At 61.2% G+C, this 20,827-nt stretch overlaps 1 protein-coding gene and 1 long non-coding RNA gene across 3 annotated transcripts; both read left to right on the top strand.

Moving 5' to 3' along the window:
* Nucleotides 1–613: 613 nt before the first annotated feature.
* On the top strand, nt 614–5,613 carry LOC136162633 (uncharacterized). The gene is made up of 3 exons (XR_010662159.1): nt 614–741; nt 4,327–4,796; nt 4,906–5,613. It is a non-coding gene; the product is annotated as an uncharacterized lncRNA (long non-coding RNA).
* Nucleotides 5,614–11,013: 5,400 nt separating this feature from the next.
* Nucleotides 11,014–15,040, top strand: TMEM250 (transmembrane protein 250). 2 transcript variants are annotated; one of them, XM_065928147.1, is made up of 2 exons: nt 11,014–11,061; nt 12,793–15,040. In XM_065928147.1, exon 2 carries the CDS (start codon nt 12,881–12,883, stop codon nt 13,298–13,300), a length of 420 nt encoding a protein of 139 aa, XP_065784219.1. In that variant the 5' UTR covers nt 11,014–11,061; nt 12,793–12,880; the 3' UTR covers nt 13,301–15,040. The 2 variants fall into 2 exon arrangements, with proteins under 2 accessions (XP_065784219.1, XP_065784218.1); XM_065928146.1 differs by lacking the exon at nt 11,014–11,061 and adding an exon at nt 11,139–11,441.
* The last annotated feature ends 5,787 nt before the right edge of the window (nt 15,041–20,827 follow it).

Raw genomic sequence — 20,827 nt, forward strand, 5'->3', positions numbered from 1 at the left:
CCCCTCACTCCCTCACCGAGGGAGTGGGTCCGTCCAAGGAGGTCTCTCGGCCGGTCCGAAGAGCGGGTGGGGACCCCAGAATGGGCGGGTCAGGACGCATAGCCCTCCTCTTGGCGCTGCCTCCGCCCCCCACCTCCGGGTGCCCCCTACTTGCCCTGCACCCGGGGTCCCCATGTACAGGGTGATACGACTTCCTCCAGGGATCAGCGCTCTGTTCACCGCCCCCTCCCCACCAAAAAAAGCCTGGGCTCGCGGTGCGGCTGCACCCGACTCGCAGCAGCGCACCCTCCTCTTGCTGACGCCCAGGGCCTGGGAAAGAGACCAGCAACGGGGAGCGCAGGCGACGCCCGGCGCCGGGATGTTCCAGCGAGCCTCCTGGTGCGCGGGGTGCGCAGGGGGGCCGGGGTCCTGCGCGGTCAGCGGTGGTGGGCAGGGGTGCCCAGCGTGCTCCGGCCGCCTGGCGCCCGCGCGGTCTCAGGGAGACCTCGGCCGCCGCCCGAGCGCGCATCCCGGCCCGGGGGCGCTCCCTGCCGGCCGCCGCGCGCACCAGCCAGGCTGAGCCCGGGCAGCAGAAGGGGAGGCGCCGCTGCCCCGCCCCCCAGCCCCGGGGCGGGCCAGGCCTCCTGCGCCGCGGCTCCACCGCCCACGGCCTTGGGGCTGAGCTGCCTCCCTGCGCGGGCGCGGAGGTGCGCACCTGCTCCTTTGAGACGCTCCGCTGTCCCTGTTCTTAGCGGCAGGAGGGTGAGTGTTTGGCAGTGTGTTTTCTTTCTCTGCCGGTTATAAAACGATGGTGGACCTCGGTTCACGCACTCTTAGGTCTGTGACAGTGGGTCGCTGCCCTGTAATGAGAGTTGATGCTATGATTGTCTCCATTAAATGAAGGGAACCAGAGCCGCGACCACCAGCCCATAAGGGAAAGGGCCCTTGCCAGCCACCTGCCCTTAACTCCTCCTGGGAGTGGGCGGGGACGGCTGTGGAAGGCTGTTCCTTCAGACCCGGACCATGGGAGATGGGAGCCCCGCTGAATATGCCACGCAGCCGCGACGCACACGATGAGTGCAGAAGAGCCGGTTTGTGACCACCTTCAGGACACGCTCAATCCAGCCGCCTGCCTCCTGGGCCTGAGACCCTGAGCATTCCCAGGCAGCACGGCTCTCAGGGCCCTAGGACGGGGGTGGAGGTGATGGAAGGAGGTGCCCTGGTCTGTCCCAGTGTCAGCCGGGCACTGATGAGAGCTGATGCGTGCGTGTCCTGCCCCCACCCCTGACAGAGGAGGGTGCCCCATGGGTGCTGAGACCCCAAATGTGCGGCCAGGACAGGCGGGCCCCGAGGGCGAGCTGGTGAGTGGGCTCGGTGCCCAGTGCTTGGTGAATGGGCAGGAGTGTCCCTTCATGGGGACACTGTCCCCGGGGCCCAGGAGCAGTTTCTGGGCGGCAGGGGGCGGGGGGGGGGAATGGACACAGCTTTTGCTGTTCTTCCCAGAGGGTCAACAAGCCAGTCCCTAGGACCCTTTTACTGCTCACAGCACCTCCATGCTGGAATGTCAGAGTCCAGGGGCCCTGCGTCTCCACGGAGCAGGGACTCCACGAGGAACCTGGCCAGGTGAGCGCCACCCAGGCTGGGGCTGCCGTCTCTGCCAGCCAGGAAGCTGGATGGGGCTGGGTTCCACAGCACAGGCCTGCCTCCAGGGGCAAGTGTTGACAGTAACTTCTGTCCCTCCCCAGGTTCATTTCAGTTGATTTCCCTCCACTAAACTCTCAAACCCCAGCAGGGTTGGAAGGTCTAGGACGCTTGGCTGGGCTGGAGAGCTTCCAGAGGCGTAGAAAGGAACTCAGAGTCCCAGTGGAAAGGAACTCAGGAGTCTGCTGGAAACATCTGGAAGGATATCAGGTGTGATGGGAGGGACAGGTCAGTCTGAAAGGCATTAACATGGCAGGGACACATGCACACCTCAGTGGACATCCACACAAGGCCACCCACTCAGCCTGTGTGACGGCTGAGGTCTGGGGTTTTGTGTGAGGGCTGGAATGTCACACAGGGATAGCCCCTCCAACCTTTTTACTCTTCCAGAGCTTCTTACGCAAACTCAAGCACTTAGGAATATATGTTTTTATCCCCTCTCTTTTTCTTTTCCTTTTTACTGTGAGAAAATATACACAACACAGGAGAATTCCCTAGCAGTTAAGTGGTTAGGACTCTGAGCTTCCGCTGCAAGGGGAGCAGGTTCCGTCCGTGGTTGGGCAGCTGAGATCCCGTGTGCCCAAAAAACCCCAAGGAAACCAGGACAAGGACATCCATCATATAACTTAGTTATTAACTGAAAAAAACCTAGATCCATATGGGATAAGTTAAATTATCAAAAATATATAACATAAAATATATGAACTTAACCATTTTTTTAAGTGCACGGTTCAATGGCATTAAGTCCATTCTCATTGTTGTACCACCATCACCACCATTTCCAGAACTTTCTCAAACTGACCCTCTGTCCCCGTTAAACACTCACACCCCCCCTTGCCCCTGCCCTGGCCCCACCATCTACTTCCTGTCTCTGTAGGGTTTGACCCCTTGTGTGTGCCCACGTGCTAAGTCAGTTCAGTCGGGTTCAATTCTTTGTGACCCCATAGACCGCAGCCCGCCAGGCTCCTCTGTCCATGGGATCCTCCAAGCAAGAACACTGGCGTGGGCTGCTGTGACCTCCTCCAGAGGATCTTTCCAGCCCAGGGATCGAACCCCAGTCTCTTATGTCTCCTGCATTGGCAGGCCGATTCTTTACCACAAGCGCCGCCTTGTCCTCACACGAGTGGGATCACACAGTCCTCGTCTGTCGTGTCGACTCATTTCACTGAGCACAGTGTTTTCCAGGGGCCCCATCTTTTGCTGAGTGAGCTTGGTGCCCTGTGGGCTGACCGTCCCGGAGGCACGCTGTTCTTTGACCTCAGTGGCCCTCAGTGAATTTGCTGAGACCATCCTGAGCTTGGTCACTGTGTTCCAAATACGTGTCCCCCTCTGCCGTGTCTCAGACCACCACCCTTTGTGCTTCTACGGAAACCCACTCCTCTGAAGCCCGCAGGACAAGCAGCTTGCAGCTTTCCTCCGACGCATGGACACTCGGGGGCTTGCAGTAAAGAATCCGGCTGAAATGTAGGAGACTCAGGTTTGATCCCTAGGTAGAAAAAACCCCCTGGAGAAGGTAATGGCAACCCCCTCCAGTATTCTTGCCTGGGAAATCCCATGGACAGAGGAGTCTGGCGGGCTTTAGTCCAGCGGGTCACAGAGTCGGACACTAGTGAGTGACTAAATAACAACAAGCATGACCCCATTCTCAGGAGCCTGCGTCTGCATCGGCAAGAGCAGGAGAGCGGTGGCAAAGGCAGAGCCTCAGGTGCAGAGCCCCCGCCACCAGCCCAGAACCTCGCCCCTCACTCATCTGCGGCTGCAGAGACAGCAGGGGTGCAGCCACAGTAATTGTCAGGGGCCCTAGGAAGTCGGCCAGCATCAGCGCTCCATCCCGAGGGAAGGTGAAATGGATGTGCACCCAGTGTTACGTGCCCGGGTGTCCATCGCAGAACTGTGCATGATACCGAAACACTGGCATCAGTTCCCGTGTCCAGTCAGAGAGGACCGATGAGATAAGTGACAGGACGTCGTGCGCTGGAGTACATGGCCCCAGATCTGTGAAGAGTGTCCACTGTCGTGGAAAACGTTCCTCACGAAAGGCCAAGTGGGGGCGTTGCTCAGTCACTCGGTCGTGTCTGACTCTTTGCGGCCCCCGCGGACGGCAGCACGCCAGGCTTCCCTGTCCTTCATCTCCCAGAGTCGGTGATACCATCCAACCATCTCATCCTCTGTCGTCCCCTTCTCCTCCTGCTGTCAATCTTTTCTAGCATCAGGGTCTTTTTTAAGGAGTCAGCTCTTCGCATCGGGTGGCCAAAGTATTGGAGCTTCAGCTTCAGCCTCAGTCCTGCCAATGAACATTCAGACTTGATTTCCTTTAGGATGGACTGGTAGCAGGATGCAAACCCAGGCACTCAACAGAATCCCACTTTTGAAAAATAAAATAGAGCATTTTGCTGGAGGAAAGCAGGCACCAAGGAACAGAGTGTCCTCCCGTGTCCCAGGGCAGAGCCAGGCTAGTCCCCTAGGATCCAAACAGGGCAGCCGGGGAAGCAGGGAAGACAGAGAGTGTGCTGATGGTTAAGAGAGGTCCTCTGCCAAAACGTGGGGCTCTGGAGTGAGGTGGGGTCTCGAGGTGGGGTACCGAGATCCGGGCATCAGTCAGGAACTCAGACTGAAGCCCTGAGTGACTCACTCATCCCTGTTCAGCTCCACAGGTGCACACCAGCCTCCCCTTTCTCTGTGTGGTTTCTCTGTGCTCTCCCTTCTCATCTGCTAGAATTACACAAGAAGCAGGTGTGGTTCTGGTCGAAACAGACTCACCAGATTTTACAAGAAAGAAATAAAGACCCTCCACAAAGCTCCGGTCCTCCCTTAAAGCACAAAGCTTTGTGGGGGTGTCCTTGCTGACTTCTCCAGTCTGGATAGTCTCGGTGGATGAGATGGTCTCCAGAAGGTACCAAGAGAAACAGGCACACAGCTCTGTCAGGCGGGAAGCAGAGTGATGGGGAGACGGGACCGCCCGGGGCCCCACTGCCTGCGCGCTTGGCGAACTCAGCTCCGTTCCTGCCTTGGGTCAGGCCTCAAGCAGAGGACACCTCCTCCCCCTTCAGGCCCTGGCCCAGGGCATAGGGTCACCTCCACCTGACGGCCTGCTGCCACCCTCCCCCATGAAACGGGTAAAACACTGTTTAATTCAAAAACCTTCATTTAATCAAGAATCAGAGGGAGGAATGAGCAGACCCTGAGAGAACCATTCTCAGTCCGTCCCACTTCCCTTTGTTCTAGAAAAGGCCAAGAAGGAGCCGGCATCCACACTGCTGACGTGCGTGCCAGGGCTTCTGGAGCCAGGCCGGACCAGAGCGGGTGTGGTTCCTGGTGGTGGCTTCCAGGCCATCCAGGTGACCCGCGCGAAGGCCAGCACCGCAGCCCCAGGGCAGCAGCTAACGGGACGCGAGCAGAGGGCCTGGCTGACGGGCTCGGCCCCCAAGATGGGGATGGGAAAGGCCGCCCAGTGGGAGAGATGGGTCTTGACCCCCCAGTCCTGTCCAGACTGGCTCTGCCCTGCTCCCTGGGGCGTGCGCGCACAGTCATCCATCATTTCTGGGCCTCCAGATTATTCTGGAGCTGATTAAATTAGCAAATGCAATCACAATCTGAAGCAAGTTAATTGAGAGAATTTATTTGGGCCTGACAGTTTTATGCATGTTTGATGAAGTATTATAAGGTTTATTTTTGATTTTGCATAATTTACCTTTAAATCCTGCACTGGGGGGCCCATCAACCATTAACGACCAAAATAAACCTCTTTTAAGATGCATCTATTTATGATTTATTTCTGAATGCAATATCCTCCAGATTTTTTTGGTGCTGTTGCCAAACTGACAAATATGTTAAAAGTAACATTTTGAGCCATTGCATTCACCCTATAAATCTTCTGGAATGTATACAATTCATTAAAAGTTTTGAACGAAGTACAAGTTAGCATTTATATTGCAACAAGTGACATATAAATGCCTGTGTTTGTCTTCCGGGCCAGCCATAAAACATATCCACCCCGCCGGGGCTCCCCCGAGCCAGACAAATCGCCCACGCTCCGGGGGATGATAACTCTGCCACCAATCTTCCCTCCTGTCAGCACAAAACTGTTCAATCAACAGGAGTGTGAGCTGTGTCTTTTGTGAAATTAGCACAGGAGAAAATACAACCTGGGCCGGTAACGGGGGCCGTGGGTGCAGGAAGGGGCTGAACTACTGTGAGTGCTGACCTTGAACACGCGCCTTCCGTGCTGGCTTCTCGGCCTGAGTCTGGGTCTTAGGAGGGCATGTCCGTGAGACGGCAGGCATGCTGCCCGGGAGGAAACCAAGGCCACCAAGACGCTAGGCTGTGTGGTCTCCTCCTTCCCACAGTGACAGGCTGGGTCCCAGTCTGGGAGCTCAGACCCCGGCAGCACCGCACGGACTCTGCACCTGGAGTCCCTCACTCACAGCCACTGGGGATGAGACCTCCAGCTCACAGGTGGAGGCTGGACACCTAGGGAGTTACGTAGCTTAGCCCACCCACCGAGGAGCCTGGGGGAGGTGGGCGGGGGCGCTGGACACACTTCTGAAATCAGGGCAAGACTGTCACCGATAAACAATAATCCAGGCACCGGTGCAGCCTGCCCCCTTGCCACCCCCAAGCCCGTAGCCAGTGTCCAGCTCGACCTGCTTCCCCTCCAATGCCCCTTACCCCTGCACTGGGCACCCAGGTGGGCGGGACTGGAGCCAGGCAAGCTGATGCCCATGGATGCCATTGGGCAATGCCAGGCTGAAGCCACTCCCCCCCCCCCACCCGTATCCCCAGCTTTGAATGCCCAGTACAGGGCAGGCACTTCATCAACCAACCAACGCAAGCAGCACTGGGCCTGCGGTGGGCCAGGCACTGGGGCTACAGGGTTGGGATGGGGGGGTGGGCATGGGAGGCCTCCCTGCCAGGCACCACCACGCTGAGACCGAGTGGCCAGCTCATGCCAGCCTTGGACTTAGAAGAACAGAGGACAGCCAGCTGGTGGGGGAACCAGGAGGAGGGGAGGCCGAGGCGGGAGGGGGGCCCTGCGCCCCTCCCCAACTACCTTGGAGACACAAGCCAGCAGCACAGAGGACAGAGGACCTCTGCCCACAGTTAGAGCCTGGTGGGCCGGAGCCCAGGCAGGCGGGACGGGGCAGCAGCAGCACACGATCTGACACTGCACTGCCCTCTGCAAATGCCGTCCACTGGTCTGTGGTAGGGCGCCCCTGGCGGCTCAGTGGTGAAAAAAAATCTGCCTGCCACTGCAGGAGACGCAGGTTCAATCCCTAGGTCGGGAAGGTTCCCTGGAGAAGGGAATGGCAACCCACTCCAGTACTCTTGGCTGGAGAATCCCATGGACAGAGGAGTCTGGAGGGCTACAGTCCACGGGGTCGCAGAGTCGGACATGACTGAGCGAACACGCCTGCATGCGCATGTCTGTGGTGACCTCTGGGGGCTCAGCTAGCCCCCGTGATACACTGCCAGAGTCCACCTGGAGGAGACGGTGTCCTCCCCGGGTTCACGGGGGTAAAGGAGGGATCACGTCAGGGATGAGAGATGCCGCCCAGGTAGGCTGGGATTCCGTAACCAAGGACCAGCAAGGGAGTGAGACCAGCGCCAGCGACGCCTGAAGGGAATCTGGAGGAGACGGGCCAGCACGCGTGCCACGTGTGAGCCATCCATCGCGGGTGGGTTCATCCCAGGTTTGGGAGTCAGGCCTGACTTGAACAAAAAGATCTCTTTCCCCATCTGTAAAGTGGAGGCAAGACGACGTCCCCTGAAGGCGGTGATGAGGATGTGAGATGACATGTTCGCTCAAACCACTGGGGGCTGTGACCCGCCTCCCCTCTCTGGTGCTGTAAAATAGCACCCGTTTATTACACTCACAGGGTGCGGACAGGGCCTCCCTGCTCTGTGTCACCTGGGGGCTCAGCTGGCCAGTCCCAAGTGGACGAGTGACCCAAAGGGCTGGGGTCATAATCCCCCAGAGAGTCTCCCACTCACAGGTCTGATGCCCGCGTGGGGATGCCGCAAGGCTGGGCTCGGCGGGGCCTCCCATGACGGGCTGGCCAGGTGCCCTACATGGGCCTGCATCTCACGGCGCCATGACAGGGGCTTCTAAGAGCATCCCCGAGGCTGAGGATGAAGCTGCACCGCCCTAGACTCACGCAGTGTCACTCAGCCTCAGGATCTGGTCACTAAGGCAGCCCGGAGCCGAGGGGAGGGAATTCATCGACTCCAAATTTTCTTTTCTTTTGGTGGTGGTGGTGTTGTTTTACTCCCTTGAGCACAAAATCATTTTCACACATTTTTTTTAATATCCTTTTTTAAAATATTCTTTTCCATGATGATTTATCATCGGATACTGCCTATAGTTCTCCGTCCTATACGGTAGGACCTTGATGTTTAGCCACTCTCTACATGAGCGTCCATCTGCCGACCCTGACCTCCCCCTCCGGCCCTCTCCCAAACCCCTCCCCCTGGCAACCGACAGTCGTTCTCTACGTCCCCAAGTCCGCTTCTGTCTCACACATAGGTTCATTTGTGTCACATTTTAGATCCCACATATCTTACGGTATTTCTCTTTCTCTTTCTGTCTGACTTACTTGGTGTGATCACCTCTAGTCCATCCATGTCGCTGCAAATGGCATGTCGTTCTCCTTTATGACTGAGTATACACACACCACATTTTCTGCACCCACTCCTCTGTCCATGGACGTCTACTTGCTTCCATGTCTCGGCTATTGTGAGCAGTGCTACTATGAACACTGGGGTGCAGGGATCTTTTTGAATTAAGAGTTTTGTCTGCCTACATGCCCAGGAGTAGTGTTGCTGGGTCATGTGGTAGTCTGTTTTTTGACAACAGGACTGCTCACAAGGACTACCCAATCGCTGAAGGCTAACGTGCCTAACTACGATATTGGGACACTTGTGAGGATTAAACCCACCGTCACGGGGTGGGAAGTCACACCGGCCTTGCCTGAGGACCAGACAGTTAGAACATGACTGCAGAGAGGTCAGTCCCTCCCCACACCCAAACCTGCAGGGCGGCCTGATGTCAGGGGTCACTCAGCCTCTACCGTCCTGGGTGGCAAAGAGTCATTCCAGGTCTGGCCCCTGAAGTGACCGGATCCTTGCTCCCCAGCAAGCACAGGGACAGTGGAGGGTGGGGGTAGCTAAGACCGTCCCAACCTAGCGGTCTGCACGTCTACCAGTCTCTGTGAGCCATGTGACAAACGCTTGTTTAAAGCAGGGGTGAACCAGGTTTCTGCAAAGGCAGAGAGTAGAGGGTGTGCAGGCCAATGGGCCTCTGCAGCAGGAGGCTACTCGGCGCCACGGACAACCAGGAGCTGCTGGGACTCGGCCCGCGGTGCCCTGGTCTACGCCTCAAAGCCCCGATGGACTCAGGCCCTTCTTGGACCCTTCGCTCGGTCTCAGGCCTGGCTCTGTGACACCACGTGCACTGTTCCAGCAGGTGGCGCCCGGCCACTGCCCACAGGACAGATGTCCTCCTGACGTGGGGGCGGGGGAGGGGGAGAGAGGGGTGCCTGGGAGGATGGAGACTTGAGGGAGCCCCCGCTGGACGGCCCCCCACCCCCGCCAGGGGCAGCCTGTGAAAAATCGCAGCGCACGTTGGGGGTCTCCCCCAGTCCTGCCACTGAGCTGGCCCTGAGGACACAGCCTCGTCTTCGTCCTCGTGGCTCCGGACCTGGCGGTGGTCGGGCTGCAGATATGGGGGTGTGCAGCCCGTCTACTGAATGAAACAACAGAACGGAGCAGAGCGTGTGGTCAGAAGTACAGCGTGTGAAGCTTCTGGAGTTGTTTAATCGTGTGCGTGCGTGGACTAGATCATGATATAGACATCTATCTTACTGTGTGGGCTATGGTAAGGAAACTGAGCCAGTGGGAGAGGCTAATCCGTCAACGGATCTTTGAGCTTTTGAGGTGGAGAAAGGGTATGGTTGAGATTAGTCAGAACCACTAACTCCCACCAAGTGCGGGGCGGCGGGCGGGGGCAGGGAAGGGGTGGCACACACTTGGAGGCGGTCTCCCGGAGGTGGGGACAGTGACTGGGGTTTTAAAGGGTGAACAGGAGCTCACTGGGTGGAGGGCAGGCAGAGGGACAAAAAAAGCTAGTGTGACGGGACAAGGACAGGAGCAAAGGGGCCTCCTCACAGGGCTGAGGAGGGGGCCTGGATAGGGCGTTTCCAAGGGACAGGGCGGGACCCGGGTCTAAGGAAGAAAATCAGCACTCTCGGTTAGGGTACAAAGCAGGGATCCACTGCAGAGGGCCAGCCACAGAGAAGATGCAGTTTCAGAATCCCTTCTTACAATACCCTTCTGCTCTCCCATCCTCTCCCGCTGCTCCCTGACCTGATCTGGGCCCCTTCCTCCCCTCTCCACCACGACACGGTCAGACTTTCCTCACCAGCAGAAGGGCAGCTGAAGGGACAGAACCACCTGTGTGTCCCCAAGCACCGCGCCCCACCCCAAGGACAGGGCGGGGCGACGGCTGGTTGGGGTCAGGACTTGCGCGCCTGGTGAGGCTGCTGGCAGGTAGGGGCTCCAGCCCTGGAGGGTCAGCCAAGGGGAGGTCAACACCCAACTGTCTTCCGCAAAGGATGTCTGAGCAACTGGCCTCCATAGAGCAACCAGTGTGGAGAAGGCAGTGGCACCCCACTCCAGCACTGCTGCCTGGAGAATCCCAGGGACGGCGGGAGCCTGACGGGCTGCCGTCTATGGGGTCGCACAGAGTCGGACAGACTGAAGTGACGCAGCAGCAGAGCAACCGGTGGCAAAAACAACGACCAAGAGCAGGACCCAGGCACTGGGGGTGCAACCAGCTTCTTCCATCTGTGGAAACAGGTTCTCCACACCCGACAGAATTCAGGCAGGTGAGCTCGCCGACTACATCCAAGAAGCGTTAAGTTTCCCCTACCCTGACCTCGATCGGATTAAAATGCTTAAAACACGTCTACACCGACATCCTCTCTCCCTCAGGGCTCTGTGGGTCCCTACATAGGACCCCGACATCTGTGGGTGCGTGGTGTCAACCAGCACGCCCTGCCTCCCTACATTCGGGGGCCTTGGGTGGCGGCCCCAGCCCGCTCGAGACTCGCCGGACGGCAGACACGCAGGGCCGGGCAGACACCAGCTGCACGGCGAGCGAGCGCTCTCCACAGACCCCACGGCCATCGCCGACCCAAAGGCGCGCGCCTGCGCACTGCCCACAGCCTGGGGCACAGAGGCGCACGCGCAGAGGAGCTGCCTGGGGGTGGCGGACCGGGGGGGGGGGGGGGGGGGCGGGGAACTCCGAAGCGCAGATCCCCTATCTGCGCCTGCGCAGGACTGGCCGAGGCGCCGACCGGGTACCTGGGGCGGTGTTGTCCGGGGGTACGTCACGGGCCGCGCGCCGGGCGCGTACGCACGCACGCACGCACTTACGCTCAGGGGGCAAGCGCCGAGTTCCGGCCGCTCGGGGTCGACGCCGAAAAGGGGGAAGGGAGGCGCTGTCCGTTTTGGCGCGGGCGGAGGGTGGGGGTGTGTGAGGAAAGTCCTACGGTGGCCGCAGAGGGACGGCGCTACGGCTCCCACGCTGGGCCAAACGCCGCCGGCCGCCCGGCGCGGGAGCCCCTGTCCCTTCGGGGCGGCCCCGGGCGGGGACGCGTGAGGGTCCGGGCCGCGCCGTCGGCACCATGAGGCCGCCCTGCTCCTGGAGCCCCGAGGGACAGGGGGCCGCGCGGCTCGGGACGCCGGCGCGGAGAGGGCAGCCGGTGAGCGGGCGGGGGTGCCTGGGCGGGGCGGGGCGGGGCGGGGGCGGCTCTCAGGGCCGCCGAGGGTCGGCCCTGCCTCTGGGGGTCGAGGGCCCAGCACTGGGTGGGCGGGGGTTGGGGGGACGCGTGAGTGTCGCCCCTGCCCCCCACCTGGAAGCGCGTGGCGCAGACCCGCTGCTCGCGGCCAGGTGGGCAACGGGAGGATGGCTAGCAGCCCGCCCCCGGCTGCGACCCCGCAGGAGCGGCGAGGTCTACGTGCCGTCAGATGCTGTCAGACCTGGTTCTGGTCGCAGCCTGCGGGCCTGTGCGCCGGGGAGGGTGGACGCGCCCGGCCTCCCCTTTCCTCCCGCTCTGGCCAGAGCAGCACGTGGGCGGCCGGAGAGGGAGCTAGCTAGCACCAGCCCCTCTGCAGGCCCCCAGGCTGCACGCCACGTGACGGGAGGCCGATGCCCTGGGCAGCGCCTCCCCGGGGCCTGTCGTTAACTTTGCCGCTCCGATTTTACGCATCCCGTACTTCCAGTTCTGTGTTTCCCATCCACGACCCAGGCACAGCTATAAAGGGCAGTTGCTAGGCAAAGCTAGAGAGCCACTTGCTATTTTCTTCTCTCCGGTGGGCCAGTCCCATGCCCTGCGATGACACCACTGGCCAGCCCTGGGCTGCCATCTCCTCCTCTGCCAGGCATGGGCAGCCCTTGCCCAGTAATGCCTGCTTCCTACAGCTCCCCTGAGAGTCCAGTTCTGCTGGCATCCCCATGGTGCAGAGCAGGAATGGTCTCAGAGGGTGAGGTGACCTGCCCAAGGTTACTCCTGGTGAAGGTCAGCACCAGGGTTCAGGCACCGCAGGGGGAGCCCAGAGCCCTGTGCCAGCTGCCTGACCCCCAGCACTTGGCCTGTCAAGTTGCTAAAGAGAGTGACCCAGTCAGCTCGCTGGGCGCCCTCTCCCTCTTCCTGTCCTGTGCTGGTTGCCAGCCAGGGGCTTATTCGCCCTGGATAAAGCAGCCACAGAAGAGCAGGCAGCCTTGGGCATCCCAGTTAAAAGCCAGACACCGAGTCCACTGCAGGGGACTCGCCAAGCCTCTGGGGAGGGGGAGGTTAGCCGGGGTTTCTATTGACTCTTTCTCTCCTGTGTTAGCATTGACTGCACTGGGGGGTCTGCGCCCTGTCCTGACTCTTCTTCCTGGTGTCACTGGTGGAATTTTGGTTCCCACGTGATTGTGGGTCCCTTCAGAGTGTCCTCAGCCTTTTGAAAACGATAACTCTGACTCTCCAGTCCCCGACTCCGTCTTCCGGCAGCCCTAGGCTGGCTGTGTCCTGGCTGACCCGGCTCCTCTTCGTGTCGCTCTCCCTGCAGGCCCCCGCCTCCCCCGGTGCTCAGCCTCGGCCGCCCAGGCCCAGGCGCCCACGACGCCTATGCTGAGTGCCGCCGCCGCCCGGACCCGATGCCGGTCATGCCCATCCCCAGGCGGGTGCGCTCCTTCCACGGCCCGCACACCACCTGCCTGCACGCCGCCTGTGGCCCGGCGCGCGCCTCCCGCCCGGCCCGCACCAAGTACAACAACTTCGACGTCTACGTCCGCGCGCGCTGGCTCTACGGCTTCATCCGCTTCCTGCTGTACTTCAGCTGCAGCCTCTTCACGGCCGCGCTGTGGGGCGCGCTGGCCGCCCTCTTCTGCCTGCAGTACCTGGGCGTCCGCGTCCTGCTGCGCTTCCAGCTCAAGCTGTCGGCGCTGCTGCTGCTGCTGGGCCGCCGGCGAGTGGACTTCCGCCTCCTCAACGAGCTGCTGGTCTACGGCATCCACGTGACCATGCTGCTGGTCGGGGGCCTGGGCTGGTGCTTCATGGTCTTCGTGGACATGTGAGGGTGCCGCGGGCTCCTCTGGCGGCGGCTGGGGGCGACCTGGCTGTAGCTGCCCCAGCGAGGGGTGCTCTTCTTGCCAGGATCGGTCAGGGCCCCTTCCGCCCCGTCCCAGAGGAAGGACCTCCCTGCGCGCCTGGGTCTCCGGCTCGGACAGGAAAGAGCGGAGACTTCTGTGAAGGGGACGCTGGCGCCCTCCGCTCCTGCTGGTCTTTGCTTCAGCCCTTCTCTGTGTGTGCTTCCGGTGCAGCATCCCCGGGGCCACCTGCTTGTGGTTCCACCTGCACTTCCCCAGCAATTCCAGAGGGGACCCGTCGGTCCAGTCTGAGCTTGGAGAGCTTGGGTCCCTGTCCCCTCTCCAGGACACCGGCATAACCAGTGCTGGTGTGAAAGGCCCCTGGGAGGGGTGTGGTGCCCAGGTGCAGACCTGGAGGGGGCTTCTCCTAGCTGCACTGTCCCCTCCAGTGCGCCCCCAGCCCCTGCGCCAGCCTTAGGGAAGCGTCGGGCTCCACCAGCTGACGCCCTGCACTGCCACCAAGCTCTTCACTCCGCCCTGGGCCACCAAGTCCTGGCTCAACCCACACACTGTCCTCCGTATGTTACCCTGCGAGGCGTCCTGAGTCCCAGACCGGGCTTCCGTGTCACCGGGGTTCACTTGGCAGGCTGCTAGATCAGGAGGGGCGTGCTGGTTCCAGGGCACGCCTGTCTTCCTCCTGGGCAGGTCTGCTGAGAATGTCAGCCAGATGACGTCATCTCTTCAAGTGTGACTCTCTGAGGCGGGCAACTCAGTGTATTTCTGGCATTGGGGGGGGGTGCGGGGTTCAGCCTCTTCCATGGAGGGAACATCCAGGTTAAGATGTGTGTGTCGGGAGCAGAGATCAGAGGCGGCCCTAGTACTGTGCTTTAAGAAACACCTCTTGGAGTCGTGGGTACCCCAGGCTGGACTGCCAAGTGAGGGACTCGGTGGCCCTTGTTCCTGCCTCGGCGGCTGTCAGAGCAGCTGGGGGTCAGAGCAAGAGTGAATGTGGGCCAGGAAAGAACCAGGGGGCCAGGCCGGTTCCGACTGCAGAGAGAACATACCAAAGGGCTCGAGTCTTGCCCTTCCCCTCCCCCGCCTCCGTCAGATGAGGCCAGGGTGGCCTTGGGCCTTGTAGGTAAGCAGGCGAGGGGCACTCTGAATGATTCAGCTGGGAGAACAGCCAAAGGCAGGACTTAGGGCCTCAGACGGGCGGGCGAAAGGCAGGCTAATGCTGCTCCACCCCAATTTGTCCCCACAGCCCCGTCTGGCCAGGCTGCCTAGTGGCCAGGGGGGCTGTCAGGGCAGTTGTGTGGAAGAAAAAACCCAAATCAGGTAAAGAAAGCAAAAAATAACTTGGCTGCAAGCCGTGCTTTTTTATTTGTAGTCAGCTTCTGTCGGGCGTTTGTCCACTCAAGGTCAGCGGTGGGCTCCTCGGAGGCAGTGGGAAGCGAGTCTGTCTGAGTTACCTGGACGGCTGGCGAGGAGCCGATCGGCGTGGACCCCACTTCTCAGCGCTGCAGAGAATCTTTTGCACTAAATCATGCTGTCGCCTAAAAGCTTTGTTTTGTGTTGGTTGACTCCCGTTACTCTGAGGCCCCCCCCGGTGGGCGCGTGCCCGTGGGGCTGGGGGGTGGCAGCGGTGCGGACACGCCGCTTGTGTCCTCAGTGCCTGTGAAATTCTTTATGAAATGAGCCACCTGCATTAAACTTATTTTTTTAACATGTTGATGGCGTGACTGTTTACAGCTCAAAAAGTTCCTACCTTTTTTTTTTTAGAGGATGTAACAAGCCCGAAACACCACAGATGCCATTTTTCCCTAAGTACAGTGGGAAGCTTTTTAAAGTAGCCATTGCCAAGCTGGAGAAGGGGTCACTGTGCTGGAGCGTAGGGTTCCTCCGTGCCCGGAGGCCAGGGCTTCCACTGCCGGCGCCTGGCCTTGGGGCTCGGTGGGGGTGGCCGCGAGACTAGGTCAGTGCTGGGTGAGGAGGGCCTGGTGAGGGTCGTGAGGCTGAATTCAACAACCACGTGCGTGGTCCTTACAAGACAGGACATGCCCTCTCGGGCCGGAATGGCCGTGGGCTTCGGACCTGTGCGTAGAGTGTGCACTCCGTTTCAGAGAGGACACCCACGGGGGAAATACTGGCAGAAAACCCAAGTTACAGTTCTTGTTTAGCCAAAAAGCAATTGGAAAAATGAGACGCACGTTCTTGTTTATCTTTATTGAGTGAAGGCTTCCCTGGCTCCCGTGATGAGGAGGATCATGTCCTCTCCTGCAGCCGGGATGGCCGGAAAGTGCCCCTGGAAGGGGAGCTGTGGGTCCCCGACAGGGCGGCCTCGCTGCCGTCCCTGGAATTGTGGGGGGCTTGATGTATCAGTGGAAACCGACCCGAGTCCTCTTGGGGTTTAGCTTCTGATGGCAGAGTCGGTAGAATCTTCACAGAAGCCTTGGTCCTCGAGACGTCCCGGAGGACCCTTGGGAGGTTTAAGGTTTGTTGGATAGAGCCTGGCCAAGGCTCAGGTGGGGTGATGCTCTCCGGCCGGGAGGGAGACGCCTCTTGGGCGCGCTGGCTTCATGGGGAGCGGGTGCCAGCGGGCAGCACCAGCCCACGTTTGTCCTCACCGCGCCCGAGCCTCGGGGAGGCCCACCTTCTGCGGCTTCCACAGGTCACCGGCCTGGCCGCCTCCCCACTTTCTGGGTGAGTTGATGTGTTGGTGGTGGAGACGGTGGGCCTTGGTTTTGGGAATCAGGGAGGCCTGAGGAGGGCGGGCAAGCAGGCACAGTGGCCACACAGAAGGAAGCTGGCCAGGGGAGGGGAGGAGCAGTGCCCGAGGGAGTGAGGGGCGGGGGTGGGGGCGGGGGTGAGGCCTGGGAGGCAGCAGCGGTCAGTGCCCAAGCGTGGGAGACTCGGGGCGCTGGGGGCCTGTGGCCCGCGGAGAGAGGACAGTCAGATTCGGGAGCTGTGATCCCTGGGCAGGGAGGGCGGCAGGTCAAGGCTGGGGCAGAAGCCGGGGGAGGCGCTTCCCTGGAACACATAGCAGGGCCCACTTGGCCGGTCACCCACGGAGGCCTCGCTCCGAGGAGCACCCCGGCCCGCAGGGTGGGAGGGGCTGCCCGTGGGAAGGGAGGCGGCCGCGGGAGAGGGGTCATGGCAAGAAAGGAATTTGTAGAAACCAGAGGTTTATCTGAGGAAGTCAGTCCCCGGCAAGGGGGTGGATGAGGCGCCCTCAGAGATGCCCTCTTGGCTCCAGAGTCGCTCCTGGCTGCCCCGGGAGGGAGACCACACTCAGACCGCCATGTCCTCCCACCGCCCTGACCTCCTGAGCGCACAGCCCAGGGAGAGGGACGCAGCCCCCACCGGGAGGGTGGCCGGGGCAGGCGGCCCCCCCTCCCCGCCCCCCTGCTCTGGGGGAGCGTGCCCCCCACCGCGGCGGCAGAGGAAGGGCGGTCCCCTGGGGCGCCCGCGGGTACTGACATCCGCTGACCTTGAGAGTCCCTGTCCCCTCCAGCGCCTGATTGGCAGAGGGAGGCCGGCTCGGTGCTGACTCAGCGCTTCCTTCCCACCGCTCAGGCCGGTCCTCTCCCTTCTCCCTTTTTGGTGTTGTTTGGAAAGGGCCTGTCTTCCGGGAAGGCCCTTCCTCTCATTCCCACTCCACCCCACCCGCCCCCGCCGCCCCTCCAGGCCTGGCTCCTGCAGGAGCCACTTTCCAGAAAATCCCCAGCCGTCTGACAGCTCCCCGAAAGATGGGAGCCACCCCCCCTCCACCCCCAACCTCACCGGCATCCCTGCCCGGGTGGGGACAGGGCCACGCGGGAGCAGCTGACTCAGCGCCTGTGGGCCTGCCCCTCCCCCAGCCCCGCCGGGCAGCGTGCCCAGGCAGGCTGGCAGCTGTGTCACACGGGGCCTCCGGCAGGGCGGCTGTGGCTCTCGCTGTTTGGCCCGCACCGCGCCTGAGGGGGTGGCAGACGGATGCCAGGAGGGCCTGTGCGGGCGGGCAGGCTGCCAGACGCCCCCCGTCCAGGCACGTCCACGGCCCGAGGCTGAAGAGGCCCACGGGAGGGTGCTCAGGCACCGCCGCCGCGGCCCCAGGGTCAGCTCGTCCTCCTAAGCCAAGAGATGGCGAGTGCAGCGCCCCGGCCGCAGACAAGCTCACAGGAGCCCGGGTTGGGCAGAGCTCTCCCACCCCGGCTGGCCCAGCTGTGGGCACCTGCCACCCTGGCCCTGGTGACCCGGAGCCCTGGGGCAGGCACAAGCTGAAAGGGGCGGGCGCTGCCACCCGTGGGGACTGGCCCCCGGCCAGAGTCGGGCAGGGCTTAAGCCAGGACCCCCAGGGGCCCAGAGTGCCAGGAGGCCTGGCTAGGTGCTGGGGCAGGCAGGTGTTGCTCTGTGGGTCCCAAGAGTGAGACCAAAGATGCCGGGCCTTCCTCAGCATCCTCAGTACAGAGAGGGCCACGGATGCGGGGCGAGCGTCCTGGGACGGGGGGACGCGAGGTCTGGAGGGCCGTGTGGTCAGAGTGGGAGGGGCCGGGGCAGCCCCCACGCCGTTGCCCCCTCTGGACCCTGTACTTCTGTGCTGCCTGCCTGCCTGCGGTTGGTCAGTGGGTCAACCAGACAGTGTCTTCAGACAGAAGCCCCGGAGGCCGATGCAAGTGTTGGCAAGGCCCTGGCCACGTCCCCATCCGTGCGTGTGACCCCTGTTCACACAGGAGAACGCGATGTCGCTCCTTTCTGCTTTCTTGGAATATTAATGACTAGCCCTGGTTGAAATACCGCATGAATATTCATCCAGAATCAGTCGGTCCGGCAGAGGTGGCCTGGGGAGGGAGGCGTGCCCCGGAACCAAGGGGACGGTGACATCGGCCCGGAGCCCAGGAGGCCAGGGCGGGGCTGCAGCCCTTCCTTCCTGGTGGACCAGGCAGAGTCGGCCGTCCTGCTGTGGCAGCCCCTTCCCCAGGCAGCAAGCAGTGACCTTCCTTCCCTCGCTGGGCTCAGGAGCCCGGCACCAGCTGTCTGAGGCCCAGATGGGGAGACGGATGGTCTGGCTCAGGGCCGGGCGTAGCCAGGTGTGTGGGGAGCGCCCCCCATACAACCTGGGGCCCCTGCTGGTAGGAATGGTGCTGCTCACCCTGACCATCGGCCGCCCTCGTGAATGGGGCTCATGTGACCAGAGAACAGGTTCCCAGTCTTACCAGCGGCCCCCAGCCCCATTCCTTCTCTTTGCTGTGCTGCCCCCTGGGCTGGTGGCACTGGGCATCTCTCCGACCTGGAGGACCCCTGCCCCCTCTGCCCACTGCCCAGCCCTGGGCTCCTCCAGGCCTGGGCTGTGCCCGATGCCCACCTGTGGACTTTGCTCGGCTGAACTAAGGGGACCTCTGCTGCCCGTGGGGAGAGTGGTAGGTAGCTCTTTGATGACATGCCCCTGGGTTTTAAGTGTGAATTCATCATTTACAGCAACACTGTGATATAATGGGAACATGAATTATTTGTATGCTTTTCAAATTGTACTTCGATGACCCTGTTTCCCCGGCTCCGTGCATGAAAGTGCCCCAGCGAACACGATTATCCTCCTTAATCCACACCCTGGGGCTGACTCAGCCTGCGCTGGACACCCACTGGTGTCCCGAGCGGATGTGTCACTGAGAGCATTTCAGAGCGGCTGCAGCCTCTTGCCGTGTGGCTGGCCGGCGCACGCGTGTGTGTGCGTGTGTGCACGCTCTGCAGACATGTGTGCACACAAGTGTCCTCACTTTGGAGCAGGGGCAGCTCCAAGCTGGGAGGCAAGCGTCCCGGCCCCGTTTGCCTTTCCGGCTTCCCGCACATGGTCCTCTGGCCACTGTCTTCAGAGTTGGTTTGAGTGGGGATGGGTCTTATTCCCGACCATGTGCTGGGCGGGGGGGGGTCACTTCTCTCCACCACCAGCTCCTCCTGCGAGAGAGGGGAGAGGAAATGGGTTGGGGGGAGTCTGGACTCACCGCCCAGAGTGGACGGGGCTGCTGGACACGGCCCCTCCCAGGGGCTGGGAGGGGTTCTGGGGAGCGCCGCTCAAGGCCAGCATTTCCTTCCGGGTGGGGGCTGCTGGGAGGAGGGTGCAGTGGGCTCCAGCGGCCCCTGCAACCCAGAAGGACCAGGGGCTCCGCTCTCCTGGCCCCCTGCTCCAGGAAGTTGCCGGCAACCGGGGCGACGGCTGCAGGGCCTGCCTGGGGGCAGATCAGCCGCCCTGGTCTTGACCTCAGGGACACGACCTGAGGGAACAACCTCTAGAAGGACCTTCTCAAGGAGACCTGACCCTCTGTCGAATGATGAGTGAGTGAATGAATAGGACTGTCCTGTCTCAGCCCTTTTGAGACAGAACATCACAGACCTGGTGGCCCATAAACAGCAAACATCTGCGTCTCCCGAAAAGTGAAAGTGTTAGTCACTCCATCATGTCCGACTCTTTGTGACCCCGTGGACTGTAGCCTGCCAGGCTCCTCTGTTCATGGGATTTTCTAGGCAAGAATACTGGAGTGGGTAGCCATTCCTTTCTCCAGGGGGATCTTCCTGTCTTGTTTCTCCTAGTTGGAGCTGGAAGTCCAAGGTCCCAGGGCCAGCAGAGTGGGTATCTGGCAACGGCAGCTTCCAGGATCCCAGACACCGTGGAAAGGGCTGTGCTCTCTGGGTCTTCGTCTATAATCCCATTCTTGAGGGTGGGGCTCCCCAAAGCCCCACCTCCTAACACCTCCTCCTGGGGTCTAGGATTTAACGTGTAAACTGGGGGACAGGCACATACTCACCACAGATGCCCCGTGTCCCTGGGGCTGGCATGCAGTAGTCCCTCCACTTTCTTAACGACTGTGTCCAGGGTCACTCAAGGCCTCCGTCAGCTGGGTCTCAGGGGAGGAGGTCTCCCTCCAGAAGAGCCCATGGGCATGGGTGATTGCCTTTTGCTGAGTTATCCCTGGAAAATCAGCCCCACTCTTTAGGACCTGGCCTGCGGAAGTCCTTCTGCTTGTCTCACCTGGGTGTCTCTAGCTGCAGCTGCCGAGACCTTCCCCAAGTCCTGTCTGTATCCTGTCTGTCTCCTCCCTGGGGAGCCTGTGCCCAGCTCTCTCCTGCATCCCCCAGAGGCACTGACTGTCCCCCACGCTGCCATAGCCACCCCGCCCAGACCCTGCTGTCCCTCCTGGGAGAAGGTGAGTCACGCGGCCGCCTGGCCCCTCGGCCTTCTCAGGAGCAGGCAGAAGCAGCTGCCTAACAGCTGCACTAGATGTTGGAGGGAAATTTAGGACAAAAGAGGAAGCAAATTGAGCATCCAATTTAAACCGAGGGGAGGTATCCAGAAACCAAAACGGCGCTGCCCTAATTCGCGCACAGAGCGAGCCACGGGTTTGCAGCCTCTGACAAGAAGCTGAAAGGCTCAGCCAGTTTCCTTCTGTGCAAGGGATCCAAACGTGCCCGACAGGTGCCTGCAGACGCCCGGCCTCAGCACTGAAGGCCCCGCGCGCTGGCCAGCGTGTCCGCCCTGCAGGTCAG

The sequence above is a fragment of the Muntiacus reevesi genome, chromosome 3 (genome assembly GCF_963930625.1).
Source record: "Muntiacus reevesi chromosome 3, mMunRee1.1, whole genome shotgun sequence".
Taxonomy (NCBI): Eukaryota; Metazoa; Chordata; class Mammalia; order Artiodactyla; family Cervidae; genus Muntiacus; species Muntiacus reevesi.

Excerpts from the sequence above, each read along its gene's own strand:
- TMEM250 (XM_065928147.1), top strand. The coding sequence starts at position 12,881 with ATGCCGGTCATGCCCATCCCCAGGCGGGTGCGCTCCTTCCACGGCCCG.